The 6,512-nt window shown below is 38.9% G+C and overlaps 1 protein-coding gene across 5 annotated transcripts; it reads right to left on the reverse strand.

The window, feature by feature from the left end:
• Positions 1 to 1,778: 1,778 nt before the first annotated feature.
• On the reverse strand, positions 1,779 to 3,446 carry LOC102796700 (tripartite motif-containing protein 16-like). 5 transcript variants are annotated; one of them, XM_087831733.1, is made up of 2 exons: positions 3,195 to 3,446; positions 1,779 to 3,065 (listed from the first exon to the last, which is right to left on the reverse strand). In XM_087831733.1, exons 1-2 carry the CDS (start codon positions 3,429 to 3,431, stop codon positions 1,779 to 1,781), a joined length of 1,524 nt encoding a protein of 507 aa, XP_087687859.1. In that variant the 5' UTR covers positions 3,432 to 3,446. The 5 variants fall into 5 exon arrangements, with proteins under 5 accessions (XP_087687859.1, XP_087687861.1, XP_087687862.1 ...); XM_087831735.1 differs by having other exon boundaries at positions 1,779 to 2,942; positions 3,156 to 3,446; XM_087831736.1 differs by having other exon boundaries at positions 1,779 to 2,878; positions 3,146 to 3,446.
• Positions 3,447 to 6,512: the final 3,066 nt, after the last annotated feature.

Here is a 6,512-nt window from a genome sequence, read left to right on the forward strand (position 1 = left end):
GCAATGAGTGTTATGTTAAGAAACCAAGGATATACTGTTCACTTTTACTGTCTCTCTCTTTAGGAGTAAGTGGCTCTATGTTGTTTGGCTATTTGCATTAAAACACGAATATCCACCTGTTAGTAGTCGTGTTCGGATTTGTAATGCACTTTATAAATAAGAACAGTGTGGAAAAGAGCCTGTTTGAGTTACCAGACTGACAAGCTGCAGTCCAGCACTCCAGCTTTTCCACACTAGGCCGAGTGTACATTAAATTCACAACTCATCATATTTACCTTAACTTGAGTTAATGGATGATCCAGTTTTGGGTTTCTTGTTATTGAATGCCCTTCTGTGTTTGTACAAGTAGAATTCTGTTAAATAATATTAAAAACAGTTAAATAATTGAGGAGAATCTTGATGTTCATCTGTATGGGCCCTAGGACATATAAATGTCATCAATTTATTTCAGACAAATTAACTTTATTAACAATGTTATACATCTGTGTTGTGTTTCAGCCTACAGCTCATTGCTGTTGATCTTATCTTTGCACACTGTCTCAGTAAAATAAAGTAAATGCAATTTTGTGCAAAAAGGTTTTGCAGAACATCTGGAATCGTTTGCTCACTAATCTTAAGGAAAGGTTGCCAGTCCTCCTTGTGTGAAGTCAGCTTCAATAATATACAGGGTTTTTGCTCAGAACAGGCTTTTGGGAGATGATGCAGGATTGGTCTGGCTATAGAAATGGCAATGATTCTGTGTTACCTTGCTTGGGGTTGTGGACTTCCTTGTTCTTCCTGAGCATTTGGCATACAGACATTTATTTTATGTTTAAATAAATTAAACCCCCACTGGGTGAAATATGCTTTATTACAATGTTCCTTTGACTGGAGGCCAAAACCTCTTGGGAGGGGTGTTTAGCAGAGGTACAGTGAACAGGGATACACTAGAAGTCCAAAAACTCAAAACCCTTCAGGATCCAGGATTATGACCAAGGAGAAACAATAAAATAAGATTTCTTTTCTTTTAAGGGGTACATAAAAATTCATACTTTTATATTGATTATATTATTATTATATTTTTGGTTCTTATTTAGTGGGTATGAAAGTAAACCGTAGAAAGCTGTGTGGTGAAGATGCACAATTTGTAGTACATCTTCTGGAGTTTGTGGTTTCAACGTGGCAGTAAGATGAGGAAGACAAGAGCCCATGGAAAAAGGTCAGTTAGTAAATATTCTGTTTTTGAAGGAAATGTTTCTATAATATTACATATTACATTACATTACATACTTTTTACCATGATTTGCAATACAATCGACTCATAAAGGGTTTTATCAGGCTAAAAACATGTCAGAATCTAAAAAATGTGGACAAACTGAGCTGAGGTGTTTTAACCTCCTCTACATCCCCGTTAGCAGGATGAAGGTGCCCTCTTGTGTTGTGCATCAATTTTAAAATTAACCTTCAGAAAAACATTTAAAACACAACTTCACTGAGCTTTCAGCATCTTCAGCAACATCAGCAAAGAGACATTTAAAGATTTGTAAAACCACACCGTGTCAGTTTGTTCACAGGAGTCACAAGAAGTGATTGTTTTTATGGCTAAACAGACACAGTAAAGAGCTCAATCTAACAAGACCTCAAAAACATCAAGAGAACATTTAGAACTTGTCATGGTACCACCTGTAATGTGTAACTGATTTCTGTGCATTGCAGAATGCCACGATAATGATGGAAACAAAAAAGAAATGGAAACAAAAATACTGTTTTAATCCCACAACAGTATGAAAGGATTCAGTCTATTTCAGTTTAACAAACTCAGCAATGTCCCCATAAGAATAACAAAGCCAAAGTCCAGCATAGAGCGGCTGAGTGAATGTGGTCTGGACTCTGTGGAGGAGAGTCATGGTTTCAGAGACGCTGTAGAAGGACAAAATACCTGCTCTGTGATCCAGGTACACTCCTACTCTGGAGGAACGAGGACCTGAGACACGAGTTTGGATGTTGTTGTACCAAAATGTATAACTGTTGTTGTTACAATCTAATGACCAAGATTTGTCATTATGTCCAAACCAACATCCAGTTTCTACTCTGCTGATATTCTTGTACGCAACTGCTACAATAATTCCTCCACCTCTCCACTCCACCTCCCAGTAACAACGTCCAGTCAGGCTTTGTCTACTCAGGACCTGCCACCATCCAGTAAATCTGTCTGGGTGGTCAGAATAAGACTGTTTCTTTGTGGATGTTGCTTTTCTGTTCCCCTCTGATAATAACAGATATGTGTTTGCTGTGTTTGGATCCAGCGTGATTTCACGTGAATATTTTAAAAATTCCGCTCTAGTCTTTGGCTCTGCTTGTGGATCCGACAGTAAAACATCCACTTCAGTGACTGTCAGTGAGATGTTTGTCCATTCCTCTCTCAGAAAGTCCTGTAGTTTATCTCTGACCTCTGACACAGCTGCTGTCACATCCTCAAAGTAGCTCAGAGGACGGATATTGATGCTGGATGAGTCTGTAGACTCACTGAGTGCTGACAGTGAGGGGTAGTTGTGTAGAAACTGGATGTGATCCTCTGTGTGTGAGAGCTGCTTCAGCTCAGCATCTTTCCTCTTCAGCTCAGTGATCTCCTGCTCCAGCTTCTCCTGAAGCTCTTTGACTCGACTCACTTCAGTTTCCTGCTGGGATCTGATCTGCTGCTTCACATCAGAGCTTCTTTTCTGGATGAGATGGATCAGCTCAGTGAAGATCTTCTCACTGTGCTCCACTGTTTGATCAGCAGACTGATTGATGGCCTCCACCTCCTGTTGAAGCAGCTTCACATCTTTCTCTGTGTCCTGGATTCTCTGCTGGATGTTTTGTCGACTCACCTCCAGCTCTCTCTGCCTCTCAGTCCTTTCTGCTGCAGCTGAGACTGTGTCGTGGCCTTTATGTTCATCCACGGGGCAGAAATAACAGATACTCTGCTGATCAGTACGGCAGAACATCTTCATCACCTCATCGTGACGAGAGCAGATGTTCTCCTGGAGCTTCTTAGAGGGCTCCACCAGCTCGTGTTCTTTTAATGTAGGTGAATAATAATGAGGCTTAAGGTGTTTCTCACAGTAAGAAGTCAGACAGATTAAACAGGATTTGCGGGCTTTCAGTTTTCTTCCAATACAAAGACCACAGGCCACATCTTCAGGTCCAGCATAGCAGTGATCAGCAGTAGCAGCTTGGAGTCCAGTCTTCTTCAGCTCCTCCACTAAATTTGCTAAAATGGTATTTTTCACCAGCACGGGCCTCACTGTGAAGATCTGCCTACATTGAGGACAGCATTGGATTTTCTTTACCTTCTTGCCATTCCAGAGTTTTGTAATACAGTTCACGCAGTAGCTGTGTCCACAGGGAATAGTCACCGGATCCTTCAGTAGATCCAAACAGATCGAACAAGTAAAGGTTTCTGGGTCCATTTGATTTTCTTGCTGCGCTAATTCCCTATTTTCTCTCTGACTGTCACATAGTTTTCACTTTCTGTGAACACAACCAGCCTCTGTGCCCTGAAGGGAAACTGAGCTCTTGTTTACTTCTTGCAATCCACCCTTATACAGGGGAAGTATTAACAGTGTGACAAAGAGCGTGTTGTGACAGGCATGGTGTGTTATGCTTGACGTACTGAATACAGTAACAACTATGACCCAGTTAAGCAGTTTACAGGAATTTAAACAGGAATTTTTACACTCAGAGCTTTAACCTTTAGCTCCTAACATGTGAATTGAATTGGATATCTTATCTAGGAGGGTTTTTCAGTTCTGACTGACTTGTGGGGATTTGGGATTTAAGCTCTGTAGGATCTACTGAGGACTTTGATATGTCTTGGGTCACTGTGCTTCTGGCTGTTGTAACACAAGTCAGTGGATTTTTTTGTGAGTCATGTGATTGTTTAGTGAAGTACATGGGAAAAGACAGTTATCGAGAATGATTGAAATGATTGGTTCCCTTACTTTAACCTACACTTACAGGTTAGTTATCTGTTTTGAATATTAATAAATATGACTTAAAACATTGTCTAATCACCTAGTCAAACTACAGAACAGCGATTAGAATCATACAGTCTATCTAAAAAACCAACAAACTAGGGCTGTCAACGTTAACACCCTCATCACGATTAATGAGATTACAAATTTTAACGCAATCAACCCATCTAGAGCGCAGAATGGACAAACTTTGGACAAACTGCCCGAAATGCATTTCAGGGATTTTGAGTCATTCTGCACTCCAAATGGTTTAATTGCTTTAAAATTTTCATTCTTCTTTCTGTGACGAGAAAGAAGAATGAAGGCAACCAGGTTTTTTAAATATTCTGAGATAAGGATCAGCACTTTGGAGTTAAAGTTTGTTTCCTTGCCTTTGCCTTATTTTTCTACATTAAGTTTATGTGAGATGTTTTATTGGCAGTTGGTGATGGTTCCATGTTTTTCAAAGTCATCCAATGTCAGTCAGCGAATGTACCAATTTTCAGGTAATTATCTGTCAGAGTCACTGAGTTTAATATATGCATTATTTTCACTTCTTTATGGTTTTAACAGTTTCTATACTCTGACCTATGCTGTTTGTTTCTTGTTCACTCTCTCATTTGATTTTGTTTCCTTCTCATCATTTGATCTCATTTTTGTCAGGTGTGTGAAGGGAAGGGATCAGCTGTGAGAGAGCAGAAAGCAGAGGGAGTGTTTTCAGGCTTTACCACATTCCAGGACGAGGAGCAGCAGAGTTCAAACTCATAAAACAATCGTTTTTTAATCCTCTGCAGTGTCGTTGTTCCAGCACAGTGACAAATAGGATAAGAGACACAAGTCATAAACTGTAGGTCAGCAGACATGAAAAATATGCTTTAAAAACAACAGTAGTTACACAAACTATCACACGAGGAGAGTCACTCTGGAGACATCAACATAACAACAACAACAACAACAAAAAGCAAACAGTCATCATGGGTTTTCAGTAAGCAGAACCTGTGCTCACACTCTGGGCGACCATCAGTAAACAAACATTTAAATATTTTTCTGTCAGTTTGTTCACAGCAGTCACAGCCTGTAACAACGATCCTGCATTAAGGGATCATGGGAAAGATAAGAGAAAAGAGTTTCCAGTTTACAAAAATCCTAAAATACTTCCAAGTTCAATGTACCCAGGGTATCTGTCTGTTATCTGGATTCACGTCCCCTTTTTTCATGAGGATATGTGCTCACATGAAGCTGGTTATCAAATCACTAAGTTAAACCAGGGTTTCCACTGCATGTTCACATGAGAGTGGTGGCATTGGCACCATCTAACCAATCACAAACATTGGTATACATACTGTATACTAGCAGCAGAAGAGCTGAGTTTTGCAAAAGAAGAAAGATAGTTTTAGTTTTCATCCTTACAGCTGCAGCCTTAGTGGTGTCAGTGGTCTAACAGTCTAAGACCAAGTAAAGATCAAAATAAAATGGAGCTCATTTATTGGGTCAAGTCTATGCTTCAGCATAGCAGTGATAAGCAGGAGCAGCTTGGAGTCCAGTCTTCTTCACTTCTTCACCAAAACTGCTACAATATAGCACATTTAAAATCTGAGATAACGCAAAGTGTTTTACATTTGAGGCATGTGACAAAGAACATTAAAAAATATCATGTTTCACTTAAACACCGATTCGAGTCCCAAACTTCTACATTTAACCAATGATTCACAATTAAATAAAACTGTTTTTCATAAAGCAAACACATTTACTGCCACAAAAACTTTCTTCATTTTTGAATTGAAGCAATGAAAGAATTTTCTAACTTCATCTTTATGTTCACAAAGGAAGAGAAACATGAAACATGTCAGAATATGTTTTTTCTTTCTATGGTCAAGCTGATCACAACTTCTGTAATAATCTTTAACAGGTTCTTGGCTAAATTGTGTGCTTAGGGTAGCACCTCTGCTCTTGAAATTTGATTTATCTGCCCATAAAAATTACGAACTATCAGGGTACTAGGTCTTTGACTCAGTATTTGAGTCTTATTTTCTATTCAGTATTCTTTCTGTTGCTTTATGAAGATGTTTTAAGTTCAAGTTTATACAGTTTAGTCTTGAGTCCAAATCTTTTCTGTCTGAGTTTTTTGTATTTCTACTTATGTTGTCTTGTCTTTGTCTCATCCTTGTGTCTCTTGTGAGATTCTGTCATGTCCTCTATGTATGTTTCCCAAGTCATGTCTATGTTTATTCCCTCTCTGTCTCATGTTTGTTTTCGTATTTGTGTCTTTCTCCATGTTTCTGGCTCCCTCGCCCTCCCATTTTCCCACTTTAGGTTTTATGATTAGTTTCTTGTCTAGTTGGTTTTCTTGTTTGGTTTATGCTTGTAATCAGTCACAATAAAAGGCTCGCTTTTTGTTAAGTTTAGTTCTGCCTCTGTTTGTCTCCAACAAAACATTGATTCTTTAAAAAGGAAACTTTGTCTAAATTTTACAACTCAATACCAGTAAGGCTAACGATGTGATAATCAGTTTCCAAAGAGGACTAAGGACAGACCCAG

The sequence above is a fragment of the Neolamprologus brichardi genome, chromosome 18, assembly GCF_056152115.1.
Source record: "Neolamprologus brichardi isolate AB-2024 chromosome 18, ASM5615211v1, whole genome shotgun sequence".
Classification (NCBI taxonomy): domain Eukaryota; kingdom Metazoa; phylum Chordata; class Actinopteri; order Cichliformes; family Cichlidae; genus Neolamprologus; species Neolamprologus brichardi.